This window comes from Bombus impatiens, unplaced genomic scaffold (genome assembly GCF_000188095.3).
Source record: "Bombus impatiens unplaced genomic scaffold, BIMP_2.2 scf_0478, whole genome shotgun sequence".
Classification (NCBI taxonomy): domain Eukaryota; kingdom Metazoa; phylum Arthropoda; class Insecta; order Hymenoptera; family Apidae; genus Bombus; species Bombus impatiens.
Genome location: NT_176897.1, coordinates 1,423,041 through 1,442,320, shown reverse-complemented (window position 1 = coordinate 1,442,320; position 19,280 = coordinate 1,423,041). Strand labels below are relative to the sequence as shown.

The window sequence follows — 19,280 nt, the reverse complement described above, 5'->3', positions numbered from 1 at the left end:
TATATTTTTATTGCCTATACTATTTATATAATCATAATAATTTCGAATTTAATTACCTATTAATCGAAACCTTGTGATTAGAATATAATGTATATTTATGTGATTCATACTATTTTTTATCATATAACTATGAGAGCGTTTATTTTCCCTCTATTTAACCCTAAATTTTGATATTACTACTTTAAGAATGACGTAGTTTGGTTGCTAAACGTTTTTTTTTTAAATTCAAATCAATCAAAATTCATCACGAAGTTCTAACTAAATCAGTTCTCGTTTTTTGTATTTATACATATCATTTGTAACATTTTGTGTTGCTTATAAAAGTTTGTACGCTTGATAGAAATAATAGAACAAAATATATCGATAACATGTATATCTCCTTTTACATGAAATATTCTTAACAAAAGTATATCGACGTTCACAGAAGAATTATTGCGACATAATATAAAAGAATCTAAACGATCTACTCATAGTAAATAATTTCAGGTACATGTTTGTATCCCATTCTAAAGTACTAAGGTATAGATCTAAAAAAATAAAAATACAGGCATACTTTTTTAGTTATGAGATAAAAGATTTCAATGAAGTGAATAACGTGCTTATTTTACACGGAGGGAAGACCGTTATATGATAAACATAAATATTAATTATTACATATATGAATGTTTTTATTTTTTTGATCAGTATAATACACCTTAGCATCTTAGAATAATAAGTGAGCTATAACGAATACAATATTTTTGTGTTTCAATGTTTCGGTTATACACATCCAAGTATTCTATTATAAATGACGTTTCGAAATAACCGAATTGTTTCGCGATCTAAATATTTATTTATTTTTTATCCTTTTCAAGATACAAAATCGAGTGAAATTTTATTCCTATCGAATTTGGATATTATTTACATTCGTTCAAACATTGTAAGCAGTGCTGGAGAAATGTTGATAATACTGTATTTGCGTAAATTTTTGATTCTTGTTTACAAATAAATTCAGCCTCTTTATAAGAATAAGAGTAATGGGGAACGTTGATCTTATTTTAGTCATTTCTCTTTCAATGCCTGTTTTCAGGAAAGATAGTGGACATTATAGATATAACTTATACACCAAAAATAAGTTTCATCTATAAGTCTCTATTTAAACATATCAAAATAGTTTGAGTATATTTACAACTTGCTAAAATTTTTGTGGATTATAACAACGCGAGAATGCCTTTTCGTGCAAGGTAATCACTCCTTTTGTAGGTTTTGTAACAAGTAAACACGTACTGATTTATGTTTTGTTTTTTCAACAATATTCTTGTTTCTGAATATCTTTTGTTTGTCTAATAGTCGAAAAATATATTTTTTCAAATATTATTATTTTCTTCCTAATTCGTGCATCAAACTTCGGAGAACGATGACCTTTTACACATATTTAAGTAATGTTTATTCATTACGATGATAAAATGTCTCGTATACAATATGTACATTATGAAGCAGTTGTATGAAATCTGTGACAAAATGCATCGCATTTCTGAAATTTCTGTGATTATTATATGATATTAAAGTCTTTATAAAAATAAGTATGTGTAAATTGTTTTATCGATGGTAACTGTAAAAAAAGAAGAAGAAGAAAGATAACAAGTGTACGTAAAACTTAAATAAAAATTGAAATAATTCGAGAGATTGAATTATTATTTAATAAAATATGAGAATAAATTTACAATATCGATGCTGTTTTTCGTCCGAAAATTAACTAGCAAGACAGATAAACACCAATATTTTCGAGCTTATCTGATTACATTCAATTTGAATGATTTTTGTACAAAAAGATTTTCTTATTTCATCTTATTTGGTGCACAAAAGATATTCATTGTGATTCATGAATGATCGTCGACTTATTGCGATTAGATTAAATATTTAAGATTTATTACAAAGAAGAATTTACATCTTTTTTACTCCACCCATTCTGTGTGCTTGATGTTGCGGACATCTGACTAGGGCTTCTGACAGGACTCCTTGCAGGATAATACACACAAGGTCCTGGACTGGCTGGTCTTGCTGATATTTTCACGCTTTGTCGCATACTGCCATTCGAGACATTGTTATTTCTGTTGATAGTACTCGATCTGTTTACGTGATAATGTCTGATAGAGTTCCTTAATTCTATATTGGTCATATTGGTAACGATCGATTCGTCGTAAGTTTGAAATTCTGGACTGTCTCTGCCAGGTCGGAATAACTTTGAATTGCAAAACAGCTTCAAAAATATCCTTTTGAATTTCCTACCGAAGATCACGTAGATAATGAAATTGATGCTACTATTGATTGTCACGAGAAGATTGCCTGTCTGCACCAACCAATGTGGCGGATCGCTGAAGAAGGTCTCGTGAATGTTCGAGGCTAGCGGTAGGATGTTACAGATCAGGAAAACGATCACCACGCAAAGTAACATGGTTGCTAGTCCGATTTCGCGTCTTTGATGTCGAGAAAGCTGTTGCAAATCTCTATTTGCTTTTCTCACCTGAAACATCGCATTATAATTTTATAATCAATATCTATTTGTAGTAAGAAGTAACTTATTTTTTAGAGCAGCGTTACCTTCGCTCGATTCGAAATGAAATCAATTTTACACGAATCAGATACAATAAATCAGCTTGTGAAAAAAGAGATGTAATTAATTTTGCGTTCGCTCAGCTATGCAGAATGATTAGAAGAAGTTCGGCAATGATTCATAAAGATTCTGAATAGATATAGAAAATCGAAGAGAAATAAAGTTGTGTAGATAAAAGAGTGACTGCATGTGCAAGAGAAATGAACGAGTTGGAAAATGAACATGATAAAACCTGTATTCATAATTGCATTCTGAAGTGTATGCATTTATAAACTTTGCTCCAAATAGGTATGCTCTTACGTGTGTACGGTAACATGTTAGGAATTGCGATGTTGCATTTGCATTACAGTTTCTTCTCTTTTACGGTGATACTCTGTATAATAACTTGGAAATAATAAATGGATTTGAAGTACTCTATGTTTTGAAAATAATAATAATCCGCGATATTAAGATATTACTGAAATTTTGCTTTTTTTTTCAAAACGACACGACACGATTTATTTTACTTACCCTTTGGTAAATGGCAGCGTTGAATATCACCAAAGCAAGAAAGGGAAACAGGTAACAAATAAAGAAATACATCCAGTGGACGTAAACGGTGACATACAAGTTGTTGCTTCTCAAGTCTGCCGGATATATGCAGTATATAGTAACATTGTACTTCCAATGAACTTCCGCATAGTAATCTACCTCCCAAAATCTGTAAAAAAGATAAAAAGAATGTATTTTATATTAGCGGTGTAATTCAAGCTTAAATCGGCTGGAAGTGAAATTACTCACTTTGGTAGATTGTAAAGAAAGGAAAATAGCACGATAACCAATACTGCTAGTCGAGCTCGTCCGTACGTACAAAAAGACCTAGCTTGTAAAGGATGACATACTGCGATATATCTCTCTAGAGTCACAGTTAGAGTCAAGTACACCGTTGCTATTTGCGCTATGCATGATAATGGATATAAGAATCGGACTATCTTCGGGTGCACGATGAACTTATAGTCGAACAGCTGGCCAGTGTACGTGTAAATAACAGGTAAGCCGTAAATTAATATCTGAAAATATCATAAACTTTCTTTTCACTTAATACTTTATCTTTTCTTTTTTCGCTTATTATTTTAGCGATATAACGAAAGCTGTTTGCAGTTGGATGAAAGCGAATTTTTCATTAACAATTAAAACTTAACTAGAGAGAATCTCTCTCTTTCTCCCTCTAGAGTAATTAATAAATTGGATGGAGTCTCTAAAAATGTCATATTTTCGCGCGTATAAATTGTATTTGAATTATCTGCAGGTATCTTTATCTATCATCTAAAATATCTTTTGATACCGATTTCGAAATTATGGCGATTCGCGAAATGTGACGATTTATAGATACGTGTATTTTTACCGAGATTAGAAATTCCAATTAGCAATAATTATTTGCGTTAATAATTAATAAAGCATATGTATTATAACTTGTTTACAAACAAAGCATTTGACAAAGAACAATAAATTAACGAGGTATTCATCGTAATCTGTATCCAAGTAACTTTATTCCAGAGATTGGCCCGTAGTTATAAACTCGCGATGACTGAACGTTCGTATATTCTATCGTGCAAGGAATTATGTATCTCCCGTTTGCTTCGTAGGTGGTTGCGATTTAAGATTCTTCTTTACCTAGTCCTTTTAAACTACTTTCTCGTCTTTAGAAGATAATGGTGGCGTAAATTTTTTAAAGTTTCAACTTGAGCGTTTAGGAACTTCCGTGTTAAATATTTTGTCGACACGATTTAAAAGTGATCGTTCCGACTAACAAACTTACTTACCGAAATGATAATTAAGACGGTGTCGCATCTGGCTAGGCCAATTAACAAGTAATTGATCGACGATTTCATTTGCGGCCTCGAGAGAATGATCATCGAAATCGCGTTGCCGAATATCCCAAAAAGACCGACCAGATTCATCAGCACGCCATAGATAATGAAATCAAACAGACCGTTCGAATTGATTTCCTGTTTACATTCGAGTGGTTCTCTCGTGGTCTCTTTAATCGATAAATTTTCCAATAATTGTCCAGCATCGTAGTAACTGGTGCTGTTGAAAATTTTGAGGCTTGTTTCCATCGTTTTCAAGTATCTCCGTTTTTTCTTTTCACCCGATTCTTCATCAGTCTTTTTCTTTATTTCCTTTCAATCTCATGCTTCACTCTTCAAAAATATTTCTCGTCTTTATCACTTATATACGTATCAGTACCTATGTAATTAGATCGTTTTTTCACTGTAGATTTTTCTTTCAGGAAAAGATTCACTCGGGAATGAATTTGTCTTTGTTACTTTGCTTCGAACGATTTAAGCTTATGTTCGATGTAATCCTTCGGTACGTAATCTTAAGACGTTCGTCTTATTGTTATTTTAATTCGACTCTCACTACCTTTTGACCTTGTGAGAGCCGAGAACTAATAGTTTTGGTAACATGACGAATATTTTATCGAAATCCCAAAGTGTTATCTAGTTTCGTATCGTTCTCGCGTGTTCTGAAACAGTATCGATTCTAATTCGATTTGCTCGATCTTCATGACAGTTTTGTTAACTTCTTGTGTGTACATCTGCGATATATCGTAATTTCACAGTTTCATATTCGTCTCCCTATTTCCAGTTTTCCATTTGCAGGAATCTGTAATCAAAAAGTATGAAATGTATACTGAAATGTAATTTCTCATTTATTTTTATATGTATATTTTATATGTATTATATGTATGTATATATATGTATATAATAAATACATATACATAAATATTGTAATATAAATATAAATATCTTAATTTAATTTTTGTAACTTGTATTGATATAATAATAAATAAATGTAAAAGTATATAATACATAAATGTATATATGTATTCTGTGTAATGGGAATAAAATTCTAATATGCACCGCCAGAGATCGGGATCGTCGCGCCCTGTTTCTTTTTAAAAGACAATACAACGCGTATTGTAACTTATGTAACTTATGCTATGTGTCCTTAATCGCGTAACATTCAAAAACGGTGCGTCAAGCGTTGATCGAATCGACCGAAAGTTTGTCTGCTTCCCCGTCGCAAAAACAATACATATGTTTCTATATAGCGGAAGTGTATTTGTAGGCATTGACATCGACCTTATTCGGTAAACAGTAGCACGGAGAGAAGGTAGTAAACGTAACTGGCGAACTACATCCACTATCTGTGATCCAGTGATTTCGTGAGTTTCGAGCTTCAATGGTTCAACCGATAACAAAGCTTTAAATATCAACGGCGAGGCGAAACGAACGAGCGAAATGAACGAATTATAAACGTACAATGAGAGGGAAAAACGAAGTCGTGTTTTACAACAAAACGAGAGCGTTTGAACGCTTGCCTGCCATTGTATACCGAAAGGGCCGATCGGATTAAGAAGCTGCGACGCTACTAGAGTGTCTGTAAGTCAAAAATCTTACAAGTTTTTATAAATAATGCATGCGTAGAATATATAGCGTTTGAATACCGATAGAAACTTTGCACGAATAATTTTTAAAAGTCTATTAGCGCTATAACGACACAGGGCCATCATGGTATATCGGTAAAATTTTCAACGAATCTGGAAACGTATATAAAAATTAAAAGATATTTGTTGCAATCATACATGCATTTCAGATCACTATTCTCGCTTTATCATATTTATTTGTATTCGCGACAAATGCCTCTTCTACGTTTCTACATTTTTCGATCGACTTTATGATTTTTTGATTAATTAATTGTAACATTCTTGGAAATCATCTTCAAGAAGTTTCGCATAACTCATACAGTATGTATAGTGAACAATTTTCTGTGCTAACATAAGTATCAACCTGTAAAAATAGCGAGAACATTCTATACAGAAAAGTTTAGTAAATTTAATAAAATCGACGATTAATCGTCGATGATATTGATTGGTAAAGCAAGGCATAGGGGGCAAGGCATCGCTGTTTAATCGATCGAACGATCGGTTCGATACAATCTCCGCCATTTCGAGTATCGATTGGTACGTTTCAACGAATCGTTAATTCGTCCTTTCCTAATGTCGGTGTCGTCGATTTTGCAAACGAACGAGAGTTTCCCTTTTTGATACAACACTGATTCAACGCATCGATGTACCGTTGTTTTCGATAGAAGCTATCAAATGCCGTTTAAACTTGAAAGCGTCGATTCAGATTCGTTTTAGACAGTTTGCGCGCAAATTCGCAGCGGTAGACAGCTTAGTGGGCGAAGTAAAGTAGAAACTATCGATCGTTTATCATCGACAAGCGATTAAACTCGATATCTTCGGTCGCCAAAAAGGAAGAGGAAAAGAAGAGAGAAACGTAAGAAGAAAGAACGGGAAAGAAAAGTTTTCGAAGGAAGAATCGAGGCCATTTAAGAAATTTAACTTTATCGCGTATCTCTCACGAATGTGCTGCACGAGCGAGAGTCTCATTGGCAACGCTTACGTTTTTAATCAAACTTTTGAGGAACCAAGTGCCGTCGTTCACTTTTGTTCTCGCGAAATTCTAGTTTCTTGTTCTGGATAAATTGTCACGAGTAGAGTGGTAAAGGGTGGTAATATGGCGCCCAGTTTTATATTTCTTCCTAAAATCTGATTGATAACTCAAACTGTTTTAAACCTTCGCGTAAAATGTTCGTAAACTAACAAGGTTATCCCTGACGAATGGCAAAAAGAAGAAAATAATTAAAGTTAGAAGAAAAACAATTTAATCGAACGTCACATGCTCTACGAAAAGAAGTCGTTTTTGGGGCTTGTACAAAAGCGAGGGTAATATGGCTCCCTAACAAAAATCATAACAAATTCTTTTTGCTAATATTTTAAGATCAAAAATAAATAAAGCGAATTCTTCTGCTTATATACAAAAATCACACCGCATATTCTTTCTTTTTCGCACGATGTGCATTCGCTATGTCCTCGTTATGAGAAAAGCTAACGACGCTTTAAAATATCTCTTCGATTTCCTTCTCTTAGGCTGTAGAATCTTCTCGATCTCCGATAAATATTTGTCCGCGGCATGTCTACGCGATTATAATATAAATAAAAAACGTTAACATGTTAATGGAGAGCAATATGCTCCCCGGGGGCTATATTACCCTCCGTTATGAGGAGCCAATATATCAACACGCGTAATTTCGAAAACTCTAGCTGTACTCTTGAAAATATCCAAAGATCGCGCTTGCGTCTAGTTAGAGGATTCGGCCGAATAACGTGCGAAAGTACGAACACCGCGTGATTCCTTGTGGGAAAAGTAAGAAAAAAAGTATAGAATAACATGTTTACACACTCGGCCTAGTTTTCGAGAAAATGGTTTTCGTTTGAAAATTTATCAAGTATGCTTGAACGTGGCTAATCGACAGGAAGTTTCGTTTTACATTGTGAAAATAAGTCGAAAATGGAAAATACAAAGCTTCGTTTTCAGAAAAATAAAATAGGATTTCAACGCGTTTAGTAAATCGTATTATCTCTCGTGGTACGAATTTGTCGCAATACGCGCATGTTCTCCGCTCTAATCGGAGAATCACTTTCGCACAATTTATTCTACAAGTTCGAATCGCTTATTACGTAGTCGTAACATTTTGAATAGATTTCTTAAATAGTTGATCGTTTTTGGCGGCTCGAATACTTGTTCAGCGAAAGTGTTTAGAATTCGTTAAGCGATAAAAATCACGTCTGTATCGTGGTATCTTCGTTGAACGTAATAATCGACGTTACGCGACGATGGTAGAGACGCGACTGAATCGAAACAATTAGAAACATTTTCGAATTGTTTTTCGAACTCGGTAAGTAAATACATCGACTAACCGTGACTAAGCACGAGAATATATTCGGACCATAGTCGTCACGTTTTATCTATTTTATGGAAAATCGTGTTCACTCGTGCGAAATAGTCGCTGCCTCGTTTAACCTGAATTATCTTGAAAATTTTTCACGATGCCGGTGGTCCGTAATGGAATTGCTTGAAATTCACTCGTGAATTAGCTTCCGCGGTATATTGGATTTCGAGGAAGTTAAGTAACTATCGTGGTTTTACCGTGACGCATAGCGAGTTCCTCGCGAGAACATTACGCAGAAATTATCATCATCTTCTATAAATATTCGTTAGACATAGTTTCACCTTCGAAGCAGCCAAATAATAGCTACGCATACGAGCTACGCATCTTTTATAAGGGCTGCGAGTTTGAACCAATTTTTGCCGATATGTCTCTGGTTAATTTCGATTGCGTGCAAATGATACGAAGAGATACTCGGTGACCGAGTACACGGTGCATTAGCCACGTCGCTTTAATCACGATTAAGGCTAACGACTGCGTACATCGTTGCTTGAATTAACGGTTTAATGAAAACGTCTCATCGGGTTGGCCTCTCGTTGCATAAAAATTAATCTGCCGATGTTGCTTCTTTTATCCGTATTCCGACGGTATCCAGATGCTTTCTCGTTGCTTCGTTTTGCGATACAAGTTTCATAAAGTGGTCTATGAATGTTTCATTCAACCTTAGACAGAATTATGCCGTCTTATCGACAATAGCGGAAATGGAGCTCTCTCTTTTATGGGAACGCAAATTACGTTGGTCGAACTTGTACGAATAGTTTTCGTAATATCGTTCGGGAAATAGATATAGAGGAAAGTACGTAATTCTCGCGTGAAATGGTTGGAAGTATGGATGCGGTAACCTCGGTGTAACGATAAGATCAATATCGATATTGGTTTTCAACTGGGACGGCGAACCAAATTATGTTATCATAATTAATGACTGGGTCGTAATTACGGCAAGAAGACTAATAAAGTCGTTAAGACATCTTCGACCTTAAATTATTATTTACGAGCTTGTACTTGTTACGGTTCGTCAAACGACCGCGCGATTCACCGACAGTATCGAAGAACTCGATGAATATTTCTTTTTCGATTCCGAACGTTCTTCGAATCGTTATAATTAATTCTATAAATTGCTATTATATGAAAGGAAAGTTTGATATCGGTGTTACATCGTCAAAATGTTAGATACCATTCGTTGAGGTATTTCGAGCTGCAAAATCCTTTTCGTTTCCACTTTTGCGTAATGGTGTGGTTGTCGAGAGAATAATTCACGGTTAAAGGCGATATTTATATCGTCGTATCGGCTACGCGTACAAATGCACAACTAGGATATTGATAGATCAGAGTGGAATGGCTGACAAATAATCACTATATGTTTACAAACGGTAGAACAGCGGTGTTTCTCTTGCTCCGTATCACCACACGCTGGCCTTTTATAAGCGTCTCGAGTATCTCCACTGTTTCGTATCAGCAGCGAACACGATTCTTCGAATTTACGTTTTCGTAAACTGCTGACCGCAAAGTCAACGAGACAAAAGTGGCGTTTCATTAAATCGACTTTGGTAAATCGGTCGCGTCGTGTCGAGGCTACTGATCTCGTTGCTCTTGCAAAGTGGAGCAGCCAGGAAATGAGACGGTATTACCGTCACTTATAAGTAATAACCTCCAAGTGTGAACAACATCTAACGTGTCTTCTCACTTATACCCAGCTATTAGGAAGCTGGAAATCGTGTCACGAGTTTTAGCACTGTTTTTCCTTGAAAAAGGAAACTCGGTAGCCGTAGGAAAGAAAGTTTCGACTCGGAAGATATCACGTTCATTCATCGTTCGTGCTTTTTTTCTATTTTTCGAGGAATGTTCTTTTCGATACGCGTGCTTGTTTTCATGTTTTTTCTTTTACGACTGCTGTCGTTCAACTAGAAGCAGATGCCTCGAATCCAGCCTTCGCGGTCGCGTCATTGTCAAAAATATAACGGCACACGTTCGTGTAACGAGAAATACGAAAGTGTCAGCCGCTGCTGGATTGTCGTTTGGTTTCATTGGCCACGGAAAGTGGAGTAACCGCGGCACGAGATGGGAATGCGATAAGTGGTAACAGCCGTTTAAGATCAGACGGCGTGTCTCCGGGTCTCCGTTACGTCCTCTTTTTACACACATCGACGAAACTAAATTCACTGGATCTGCCTGTTACTTTCTTCCTCTTTTTCTTGATAGCATTCGAACACGAAGTAACTGGCGTTAGGTTGGCACGGATTAACAGAAAGAAAATATCGCTGGTATCATTTTTAGACGCGTACCGTTTCTCGCCACTGAGAATTTTATTTTTCAAAAGATCCAGACACGATCGTACGTACAAAAGTGGCACGATGGCATGTGGATTATTTTCACTACGCTATAGTCATTGTGTTCTACGAAAACCTCGTCGTTCTTACGCACGTCCCATTTCGTAAATGTCACGGCTTTTGGGAAATTTTTCGTCTTTAAGCTTTTGTATCTCCTTCTGTCTTCGAGTATATTTCCTCGACGAGTATCGGGGTCCACGATCGCCAACGTTTACGATACTTGCTTCATTTACGAAACGGAAATTGCTTATCGAAAGCGTGGAAAAGTATCAGGCTGGAACTTTTGTAAAAGCTTCGTCGATGTTTGTTCGTACGAACGAACGAGCAACGGAGGAACTGCGAATGCGAATGATTAGTCGATCGTAAACGTCGTGTCGGTGTTTAAAAGTGAAATAGAAAGCTGTGAACATCTGGCGATTAATCGAAAGCGAGGGAGAGCGTTACGGCGATGTCATAGCAGAGTTATACAATCGTTTACAGACAGCGTACGTATCTGTTAATCGGCAAATTTTCTCGTAAACATGCTGGGTTTCGAGTTTACGAGGCCCGATCCAAATTTCACAATCGCCAAGGCTGTGCAATCTCTCGTACTTCGAGATATTCTATCCGCGTGCACAGTGTTTCGCGTTAAAATTAGATAAGAAGTTCCTATAGTTGACTCAGAGTTGAAGCGAGAAGAGTCGAAGACTGAAGCTACACGTATTTTTAGAGGGTTGGCAATAACGAAAGCGACAGCTGACCATTTTATCGAGTCGACGATAGGCTTTTTCGATATTAATCGCGTCGTCTCGTTTCTTTTTTCCGTTCCGCTTTTCGCGTACATCTATCGCGCGTGTACGATTTTTTTCAGAAGCATCGTGTTATTTACATTGAAAACAAATTCCTGCATCACGAGCGTGTTACACGTCGCTCGGCGTTAAAACGAGATCTCGGAATCGAGAAGTAGCGATCTTTTATCTTTCTTTACCATTGTTTAGCCTACTTTTTGTGTTTCTTCTTTCTAAATACGTCCCGGATAAATTTCAAATTTTCCAAGAATATTTCTGGGTAAGCGAGTGGAGATAGTAGGCGATTCTGCCGCAAATACTCGTTGGTTTTCTTATATCTCTGATAGGTGGAAAGAATTTATCATAAAATTCCTTAACGTTTCTTCTTTGAAAGCTCCACTTAGGGCGACCTATGACGCATCTTCTTCGTCAGATTGAATGGCTCTTTTTTCTCATCCGTCTGTTTCTAGCCGAGCCGGGACATCGATTACAAGGGAACGGTCTAAGTTGTCGACTATAAAGACGTGGATTTGGCAGCGCTTAAGAGAGTCTCTGTTATCTCGATCGTTCGTTCGAGACACGACGCGTACTGTCAGACTCTCGAGGGAGATCAAACATGATTATTTACCTGGCTAATCTTCACCTTTGTCATTCGAACATAGACCTTGCCTCTGCTTGTCTTCCCTCTTCTCGTGTTTCTTTTTTTTATTACAGAAGAAACGCGAGAGAAGTTTGAAAGGCAGACAGGACGTCTAGGCAGACTCGTACCTTTGCTTGCTTTACGTTCCCACAGTTACTCGCTTCTTACTTTACGCCTCAAACACGATAAAATTGATGGAACACGGTAAATTACCTTTTATCGTACGTTTCGCCATCGTAAACGGATCTCTCTGATTATCAAAGTACAGCTACAACATCGAAAATCGATATCCCTTAAGATTTAGGTATAACGAGTTTAGGTTTGTTGGAATTTCCGCGGATCTTTTGTTTTCTTTTCGTTCTATGCTGTTTTATTAACCGTTCGCTAATCGTATTAAAGTAATCGTTCGCTTAATAATTTTCTCTTTGTGCTCGTAGATATTAGAGAGATAATTTAAATCCCTTTATCCTTTATGCATTCTTCTCGTTATAACAGCTTATTTATTATAAAATGGAAATTAATAAAGTGTCTTTCTGTAATCGGGCAAGATAAAATTCCGTCCACTTGGAATTTCTCTCGAAATTCGATGAAGAGGCAATCGGTTCCCTTCCATTCGGTGTTTGATCCCGGTCTCGGGTGATGGTACGATAAACGAGATAAAGAAAATTGCCTGGTGTGTAGCGTCACGTAAATACCTTTAATGCGTATACGTTACCTTCCACGAGAAAACTCGATGAATATGATTTTTCCACTCGCACGTTTATTGTTATATCATACGAAGGTAATTTTCCGACGTCGGTTGCAACGGTGGCTAGTAAAAAAATGTTATCGAGCGAATACGTGATAAACATTTAACAAATTCTTAATTGATTATCGATCGATGGATAAATTATTCGCAATAGTCGGATAAATACCCAATAGCTATAAATAATTACGGCTACGAATTAAATCGAGCAATGTCTGTCGTTTCCACTTGAGAACTATTTTGTTCGACGGTATCATCGGGTATTAATGTAACTGGAAAAGTCTTCCATCGAAGAGAAACTCCGCCAATCCCTGTTGGACGATAATTAAAAAATCATAGAAGCAAGTGATCAACGTGAGCTAAAGTTTGACGAGATTCTGTGCACCACGTGCACGAGATAGGCAAACGTTTCACATACGAGATAAAAGCGACGATCGCAAAATTTCTATTAATACGAGAGAGGTATGGTTAACATCCTACATGGCAAGAATTTGACTGAAATTTCCCATAAACGCGCGACGTCGTTTAATGAAACGACGCGAACGATGCGAATAAAATTTTAGAATGCAAGCGTAATATCCATACTCTGACGTAAATTGCGTTTGATAACGATTTTTTCTTCCTATTGTCCCTTTACGAGGATCGTTAAGCTGCTAAAACTTTGAACAAAGTAGCTCTCCTCTTAGGTGAATTTTACCATATCGATTCTTCTTTCATCGTTTCTTCGATGTACTCTGTGGGTAATCATTGATGGAACCTGCACGGTATCCGAGGACTTTAATCAAAGGGGTTATTCTAACCCCTCGTGGAAGATACTCGTTTGGAGGAGCAAGTCGGTTACGGGCGTATAAGCATTAACGAATTTTCTGACAAAACACAGCTAGACTTTGATCGTTCCAACGGATTGTCTTAATTCCCAATCATTCGATATAAATAAGCGCTGCTTGAATCAGAGCGATTTTTCGCTCCGTTGGACGCCGAAATCACAATGTATCAGTAGCACACTTTTGCGTTTGCCGTTTCATATTGTTCGTTCCTCCCTGTTTCGTGATAAATGATTCGTTAATTCGTCACGAATACGAGTAATATCGAAGTACGTTGAGCTAAAGATGATTAATCGTAGACTGATGCGATTTATTCTTTTGTCGAAGCTTTCGCTGCTGACAAGATTTATCAGTCTTTCCGAAACTCTGCGACGCAAAAAAATTATTCGCATTTGTCCGACCGAAATACTTGGCTGGTTTCTCTTACGTAGATGTGAAAATTGTTTTCGAACAAAGTTACGTGTATCGAGGCTATGTAAAAAATTAGACTTTCTTACGCGAATAGATGGTCGTTGAAGAAGGAAATTCTGTTAAAAGGAAACGTCAGCTTCGCGCACCCTCTGACTGTATCAACGTTTAATCTTTCCCCAACGGACTAGCCGACTTGGCCGAGTAAAACCGATTGACACCAAAATCTCAGTCGTAAATCGCAAATTTAGGAGCGTTACGGTCATGTTCGCCTCGACGTGGGACCACCTACATCGCGTTTTATTTGCCGCCGCATTATCGAAATGGTCTCTCGGTCTGGCTGTCGTTACGGCTAGCGAAATGTGTTTGAAAGCGCGAAAAAATTATTCTTCGATTGCCGTTGCTGCTGCCTTACGTGTTTCGTTTATATCACGTAGACGACCATCGTGTTCTCACGCGTCACTGTTTCCACAAATCAAACTGTCATGTTCTTCGCTTTAGCGCTGCCGAAATACTTGGAAAAGGCAAGAAAAAGCTTTACGACGGTATCCGCGGATATTTATCGAAATGGTAGAGCGCGAAATATCGAAGGATCGAAGGTCGATTAATTTTCTACAATAGATACGCTGGACACGCTGAAATTCGAAATCACAGAAAATATTTAATCAGCGTTGGTATGCATCGATATGCATATTGGTGTAACGTATTTGTCGCTGTTTGACGATACAGCTATCGAATAGATTCGGGCGACGGAACGCACTCGTTGTTTCCATCACCGAATTCCCGTTAATTATTATGCAGTCACGAAACAGTCGATCGAATATGTTATTAGTAGACTGCGGATTTTTACGCAAATTCGTACTTTTCAGGATACAACGAAGAAAGTAGAACCTCGGTAGAAAATTGCGTTATCTATCGAGTATAGAGTATCGTAGAAAGCGCCATACTTTCAGTACTTTGTATGTTTTTTCATACTACGCGTACCTTGTGCAATTTTACACTTTCAAATTTCCTGTAGACGCGTAAAAGCTCGCATTCCGGTTTATCAAAATCAATTCCGAACGTCACGAAATCTCCGAAATACTTGTCTATTTTCGCGAAATTAATCTACGGGGTTAATTACCTGCTGCGCTCAATAAATACACATAATTAATATTAATTGCCCTTCGCGTGTTTCGACAGTTAGGTTTGCCACGACGAATTAGTACGTTCGTCCTTTCAATTACATCGAACATTTCGTTAACATTTAAATCTAACGTGCAATTTCTCGATTACGTTTAAAGATAGGCACAATATCGTTAATGGTAATTCGACGTGCTCACCTGGGTGAATGGCGACGTATCAGCCCGCGCCTCCAGATGCGCGTATTTGCATATCGTGAAACCGTGACATAATTAATCGACTCTCGCGGTGACTAACAATCGTCGCTATCGCGCGTGAGAGCGAATCATAGGACGAATCGCGGGAATGTACGTAAAAGGAATCAGAGTCGCGAGTCGATGCGTGTCCGCGATCACGCGCGTCTCGGAGATTATCGTCAGATGCTGCAGCGTGTCCTTCCTTTCATCGATTTTTGGGGTGTATAGATACATGCATCGCGTTTCCTTCTGGCTCCCGACGTGTCAAGACTCGCGAAATTCTATTCGCTGTACGAGACCGATTAAAATTTGTTAGTGGGAAAAGCGCTACCGTTAAGCTTAACCAGTACGGGACAAGTCGAGTTCTTTCGATCGCAATGGAACAAACAAGACGGTACGTTAAATCGTTCGTTCGAACGAGAACTCGCACACCGTTCTGTACAAAAGTTCTTGCAAACTTTGCTTCTCTATATCTTGTACTTAAAGGAGATCTACCGGTTTACGTAGAAATCGTCGAAACAATGTTTCCATCGAGTATTTGACAACTGCATCGTTCCACTTTGTTAGCTTCGTTAATTAAAATCACCGCTATCTCGGACGTTTCACTCTTACTCTTCGTTCACGTTGCATGTCTGCTCACGAGACGAATTATCATTGCCGGCCCTTTGCACAGAGTTAATTCTTCGTTGGATGTACGCGCTCTTCGTCCACGTAGATAATCGTAAGTTTAATTTCTTTCGATAGACATAACGCGATTCCCTTGACGATCGACGACGTCTAAGGGATCTGAAATCGCTTGCTCCGAAAGTCGATCACGATTCTTCCCGTTGAACCCGCACTTTCTCGGGTTCTTTTGTTTGCCTCGAGAAAAAGTGGCAAGCCCAAAAGGGTAGATGGTTGTCGTCCGTTCGTCCCTTATCGCAATATCCTGGTATCGAAGCGGTTTTCTTTCGACGGTCGTTTCGCGTTAACGCGATCGATTGGTCCTCGAGGCTACGATCTCTTTTTGCGTCTCTTCCGTGTGAGATCGTGAGAATGATCGGTGTTCGGCAAGCCGAGATAATCGAGTTTCTCCCTCTGCGATTACTACTCGCCATAGGGACCACGGTATTGCCGAATTCCTTTTACCGTTCTTCTTTGCATCCCGACGCCCCGACTTTGCCGCCTTCTTCCGTGATTTCACCAGACTTCGGACGAATTCGTTCTTCGTTCATCGAACCATTCTGCTATATGGCGATTCCGGGTTCGTTGAAATTCGACGCGACACGTCGAAATTACCAATTTCTTCGAGAACTGGAAAAAGTCAGTCGAAAGTATCTGTCTCGCGGTTCATCGGTCATTCCAAAAGGCGAGACGAAGGAGAAAGTACAGCTTCGGTGACGATGATTCTCGCTAAAATGTAATTTCGTGTTCGCTGGTGAAATAGTCCCGCGTCGCGCAATGCCGTGCAATTTGCATTTGATTCGGCGCTTTGTCGAAACAAACTTTGCCCGGCCATTGTTTTGCCTCAACGGAAATCGATTCTTCTATTAATCACCGATCCGGATCCGTCCTGTTTCCGAGTTTGAGCGGCCAACAAAATTCATAAAACTGTAATTAACGCGTCGGTGCTATACCGTATGGAAACATACGGTTTCTTTCTTCCGGTGGTTGCAAGCGATTCTTTTCTTATAGCAAAGCTCTTCGAAAAGTGACACTTGGTATCTCTCTAGTTTGTCACTCGGGCCGATAAGCTACTCCGCCACAATTAAAACGTCTCCGTGAGAGAAACATCGACTTTTCACGGGACCCGGCGATTTTTATGCGATCGACCGAAGTTACACTCGCCATGACCGCAAAACAAAGTACGAGCGAACAAGCGAAAGAATCGAATGAACTCTAACGAATTCTAACGGAATGAATACTGGTGGAAAAAGATGGTCAAGTGGAACGATATCGAGAAACGTCGACGCTGGTAATTAATTTCTACCGCGATTTCGATCTAGATAGAGGACAGACCCGGTAATCGAACTAGCATTCGGAGAACCAAAAGGGTCGGCCATCCGTAACGAGGGAAAACGCCTTTTCGGACCAACGGCATGCTAATCGAGCTATAATACTTGGATACTCGATACGTGAACGACGACACTGAGTCTGCTTATACCTACTTAAACACGTCGCGAATCGCATCGTCGGAGGGAGCGAAGATTAATAGAAATGACTGTGGGCGTAGGAGCGTGGGAATAGTTTGGCGTAATGTTAATCGCGAGGAAATTTTGATTGGAAAAGCGGTGTGATATCGCGACGATCCGATATTTTAAAACAGCCGCGTATCTGTGTTCCATTTTCGCACCTTCGAAAAAGTTTCTTCCTGATATCCCGTATATATTGCTTCGTCGTTGCACCAGCAGCGATATCTTCAAACACAGGCTACACTTTCGAACTTTGCAAGATTCTTCATGCGCTGTTTTTCACCGGTGATTCGAGAGACGCTTCGCGTCCCTCGCTTCCTCGACGCGATGCAACTTCTAATCGCGTTTACACCTTACTCGTTCGTTCATACGTCTCTCTGTCGTTTCGTTGGCACCTGGAACCGGACGAAAGGTTTCGTTCTAAAATTATCGTCGCACGCTCGTCGATATATCACTTTGCCCCGAATCTTCGTTCAGAATTTTACTCGAGTGCCGCTATCTCGTTTGTTTTCTTTTTTTAGCCGGGCGAATCGCGCAAATTCGATGCCGCCAGCCCGAAGCGGACTTCCGATTCGCTGAAAAACGTCTTACGATCCGTTTCGAGTCTTTGTACAGCGGTGCCGCGTTGAAAAATTCATTTTCACATTTGTAGCTTGCGATTGAAAGGATGAATTTTCGCGAACCCCTCGTTTCTTCATTCGAGGTCGTAAAGTCGACACGCAGTCTCGGAGCGCTTGCAGCGCACTGAGTGCTCCACTAAGAGAATGATCCGAGCACAAGAGCATTCGCGAACGCACGACGAGTGACCCTGGCAGTGGACGCCGCCTGCGCGGTTTCTCCTCCCTCTCTCTCTTACCCCTACCAACGTTACGTCACTCCGTCTTTCTTCTTCTCGCTATCGTCATAGTTTTTCATTTCCATCTTTCCTCGGCTTCTTCCTCGTCCCTTGTTTTTACCCTTTGTTTCTTTCGTCGCATCATTTTTACGCGTCGTTTCCATTCTTTCCTATTGTCTTCTGTTTTTTATTTTCCGCGTGTCCCTTCCGTCGTCTCTTTTTACGACGTCGTTCCCCCACGAGGATCAACCCTCTGTCTCGCTGTTCTTTCTTCCTTTAATCTCGTTCGATCTGCCAGTCTCCCTCTTCTCCCTCTCACCGATTTCGTTTCTAGTTCTTGGCTCTGTTTTCTCGCCACCCACTCTCTCGGCCGCGTATTTCTCCACCTTTCCTCCTTCGCCCCTTCGCTTCGATTCGTCTCGTTCTCGTTCGACGTCCATCCTTCTCTATCTTTACTTTCATTCATATCGCGACGCGACGTCAGAGCCGGCTCGAAAGATCGATCTACGCGGTGCTCGACCTATCGGCATTGGCTCTTCGGTGGTTAATCGCACCTCTCGTCCGATCTTGTACGTTCCGCCTTCCGATCCTTCCGATTCCGTCGTGGAAAGCGGCTAAGATACAGCGATTAGTATGCAAAGCTTCTTACGAGACTGCTTGAATCTCGAGACTACTCTTTTATTTTTGTCCCTCGAAATCCAGTTAGTACTCGGTACGTACGATAAGCGCGATCTTTCCTCCCTGTCGCCTTAATCTTCTCTTTTCGTTGAT

The 19,280-nt window shown here is 39.0% G+C and overlaps 2 protein-coding genes across 7 annotated transcripts in view; one reads left to right on the top strand and one right to left on the bottom strand.

The window, feature by feature from the left end:
• Positions 1–218: 218 nt before the first annotated feature.
• On the bottom strand, positions 219–18,469 carry LOC100741863 (FMRFamide receptor). Of its 5 annotated transcripts, none has more exons than XM_024368736.2 (6): positions 17,836–18,469; positions 13,083–13,224; positions 4,396–5,242; positions 3,374–3,642; positions 3,104–3,293; positions 1,910–2,503 (listed from the first exon to the last, which is right to left on the bottom strand). In XM_024368736.2, the coding sequence occupies exons 3-6, from the start codon at positions 4,690–4,692 to the stop codon at positions 1,910–1,912; spliced, it is 1,350 nt and encodes a 449-aa protein (XP_024224504.1). In that variant the 5' UTR covers positions 4,693–5,242; positions 13,083–13,224; positions 17,836–18,469. The 5 variants fall into 5 exon arrangements, with proteins under 5 accessions (XP_024224506.1, XP_024224504.1, XP_024224505.1 ...); XM_024368737.2 differs by lacking the exon at positions 17,836–18,469 and adding an exon at positions 15,468–16,161; XM_012387586.3 differs by lacking the exon at positions 13,083–13,224.
• Positions 5,437–19,280, top strand: part of LOC105680968 — a 50,718-nt gene continuing 36,874 nt past the window's right edge. For both annotated transcript variants that reach the window (XM_033321682.1, XM_024368735.2), the window contains exon 1: positions 5,437–6,021. The gene's annotated coding sequence lies outside the window, so the exon portion shown is untranslated. The remainder of the gene's footprint in view (positions 6,022–19,280) is intronic.

Excerpts from the sequence above, each read along its gene's own strand:
- LOC100741863 (XM_024368736.2), bottom strand. The coding sequence starts at position 4,692 with ATGGAAACAAGCCTCAAAATTTTCAACAGCACCAGTTACTACGATGCT. Across the intron at positions 3,643-4,395 it reads CCGTCTTAATTATCATTTCG|ATATTAATTTACGGCTTACC; the intron begins GTAAGTAAGTTT and ends TGATATTTTCAG. Across the intron at positions 3,294-3,373 it reads TTTCTTTACAATCTACCAAA|ATTTTGGGAGGTAGATTACT; the intron begins GTGAGTAATTTC and ends TCTTTTTTACAG.